This window comes from Branchiostoma belcheri, unplaced genomic scaffold, assembly GCF_001625305.1.
Source record: "Branchiostoma belcheri isolate BF01 breed outbred unplaced genomic scaffold, Haploidv18h27 scaffold1115, whole genome shotgun sequence".
Taxonomy (NCBI): Eukaryota; Metazoa; Chordata; class Leptocardii; order Amphioxiformes; family Branchiostomatidae; genus Branchiostoma; species Branchiostoma belcheri.
In genome coordinates this window covers 1-3,018 of record NW_017802509.1, presented here as the reverse complement: position 1 = coordinate 3,018, position 3,018 = coordinate 1, and the positions used below count along the sequence as shown (strand labels likewise).

General features: G+C 41.3%; 1 protein-coding gene across 1 annotated transcript; it reads left to right on the top strand.

Moving 5' to 3' along the window:
- Positions 1 to 1,430: 1,430 nt before the first annotated feature.
- Positions 1,431 to 2,729, top strand: LOC109488208 (cytochrome P450 2C30-like; the record flags this gene model as incomplete). Its single annotated transcript, XM_019792399.1, has 3 exons — positions 1,431 to 1,818; positions 2,016 to 2,158; positions 2,519 to 2,729. Coding segments are annotated over exons 1-3 (742 nt in total), but the record flags the coding sequence as incomplete, so codon positions are not given.
- Between the last annotated feature and the right edge of the window lie 289 nt (positions 2,730 to 3,018).

Below are 3,018 nucleotides of genomic sequence, written 5' to 3'. Positions count from 1 at the left end.
GCACAGTACTAGGCGGGACAAGTATCCAAGCGCAAATCTACGCCGACTGAACACGCACCATGATCCAACTTTTACAGTCTCAAAACTGACGTATTCCTCCAACATTTACCACAGGTTCTCGATGCCATGCACAGAACAATCTATGCACCCTTCTCTAGTATTGTGCAGCACTACTTTGTACCCGTACTACTTTTGACTACGGGGTTCGCCCATGAAAACTGTGTTGTGCGGCCTTATGGGGAATTTTCTACTTTTTCAGAGGCTTCGGGGCCTAAAAACTAACACCAGAGGGAAAATAAACCACATTCGTTATTTTCATGGTAAATATCGCTAAAATGGACCACGCATTTTTCTTCCGCGTTGCCGATTTTGACATAGAGAGTTACTCTCTATGTCCAAACCCCGCCACGTGCACTGCCACTCAGCGTCGACAGGCGGCATTATTTTTGTCATTAACATAATTTTTTCAATCATCTTTAGATTTGCAGTACGATCAATAAATTAGCGCCGAAAAACTTATGTAACTATACTTCGATCAATGGTATGTCACTAGATGAGACTGTTACTACATAAAGTTTCTTTTTGTATAGAACATGGATTAAAATGGCAGCAAGTCTATTGCATATCCCACAAACCGGAAAGAAGTGAACAGGTATTGCATGGCCTGCAGTGGCACATTGTTGCCTTCATCCATGCATGGATAGAATGTTTGTGTTGGTATCTATACCATTTTCGCTCAGGCGAAAATGGTAAAAAATACAGTGTTTTATAAAATGGCAAATCTATCTAATCTGTGGCAGGCGGAATATCAACAGATATCAATTATGCAAATAATGACCTAATTTGCAAAATTAATATGAAAATTTTTTGATCTTTATTGGTGAATGATGGTAATTTTATGCCTTGTGACATGTGTAAGTTACTTAAAGGTTAACCCAACTATGCATATATTATCTACATAGTATCATATGTTAATGCAGAGGTCATTTGCATAATTAATGAGGACATGTTGAAATGAAGCATGACAAAGGAGAGGGATTTGACACGAAAACATTGTCATTTGAATTTAGAAAACCATAAATTAAACTAGATTATGCTAATCACGACCTTGTTTCCATAGTCAATGAGACAAATAAAAAACATTTACAAAAACTCATATATTTCATGGAGGTATGTGATCTACGAATTCTTGTTCTTTTTCTGTGAGGCTGTGACTCTTCCTTAATTTATGGGGGGATTGATTAACAAAACTGGGGTGTTATAAAGGCACACATGTGCATTTCAGACCACAGACTTTAGATAGAGCACAGGAGAGACAATCAGTAAACACGTCACGCCCGGTTGTGTCGGTGTAATCATGTCAGTCGTCAGACGACCTCTTCGGGTCATGGCCCTCAGCAAAAGGCTATATTTGCGCATTCTTTGCAAACATGGCGGCCGCCATCGTAGGCTGGGTAACTGAGTCTGTCCGGGAGATTTTGCAGATCTCTGGGCTGAATCTGCAGTCTTTTCTTGTCTTCTGTGCGGCCTTTATCCTGGCGTGTTTCATCTTAAAGCCCCGCAGAAACCTGCCTCCCTACCCGGCAGGACGTGTGCCTGTTCTCGGGCACCTCCTCGCTTTGGGCCGTGCGCCTCACCTCAAGCTGACGGCGTGGAGGCGGCAGTACGGGGACGTCTTCACCGTCCGGATGGGGATGGAAGATGTGGTGGTTCTGAACGGCTACACTGCCGTCAAGGACGCGCTCGTGGACAGGTCCGAGCTGTTTGCCTCCAGGCCGGCAGTTTACCTGGCTAATGCAATGCTTGGTTTTGGAAAAGGTAAGCCTATATTCACATAATTCGAACAATAAAAACTTAAGTCGACCTATAAAAACAGAAAGCTAGAACGGTCGTGAATACTTTGTTAATCATGTGACAGAAATGGTCAATGTCGTCTGGTGTCCTTTTAGCAGCATGTATTGAAGATGTGACATGTATGGTAGTGAATCACGAAGACGTGCTGTTTGTTCCCTCAGACATAGATTTTGCACGCTGGGGACCCGAGTTCAGACAGAGAAAGAAGTTTGCCACCGCCGTCCTAAAGAAACTGGGCATGAAGATCGGAACTGGCAGCATTGAGGAGAAAATCCGAGAGGAGGCGAGCTATCTCCGCAACACGGTAAGGTGAATCCAAGGATGAATAATTAATGTAAAACCCTGATCTTTTTCACTGGAATATTTGTGTGATACTAGAAGTACTGGGAGCATTCCCATGAGCAGAATGTCGTTTGGTTTCATCGCCAATCATATTTACATGTCCTTTTTTCTGTTATCACCATTTTTATGTATTGTGCACTGAGTCAATGATGACACATGTACAATACTGAGGGATGATCAATTCTAACAAAATATCATGTGGTCTCACCGTCTTTGATATGTAGAATCACAATACCCCTATCAAACTTATAAGACCATTTCAATCTGGACAAATTAATCATTTTGCAAATACACAAGTACACATTTTGCAAATTCTGTTTAGATTGCAGAATACAACGAGAACCCCTCTGACATCGCTTATGACGTCACTGTGGCTTTCGCCAACGTCATCTGCTCTATGCTAATGGGGAAGCGGTATGACTACAGGGACGAGACGTTCAGGGAACTGGCAGACGCGGTTTTCGTGGCCATGGCTGAAGCTGGAGCTGGGCAGATCATAGACGTTTTCCCCTTGCTACGGTTTGTTCCTGTCGGTAGGGAGAATATCGATATTTCATTCCAATAAATAACATGAATTTGTAAGTAGCTATAGTCTTATAGGCACATTACATATTTCTATTGCTATACTTATTATATATACTTTTAGCGATAGAAATATATAATATACATGAAAGACTAGCTACTTACAAATGTATGTTAGCATCGCAATTAATGTTAAGAACAAGAATCATAGATTTACTCAGTAAGAATTAAGAATGGCAATGCATTCATGTTTAAAGATAATTAAAAACGTTTGATCCAACACAAGGTATATTTTCTCAC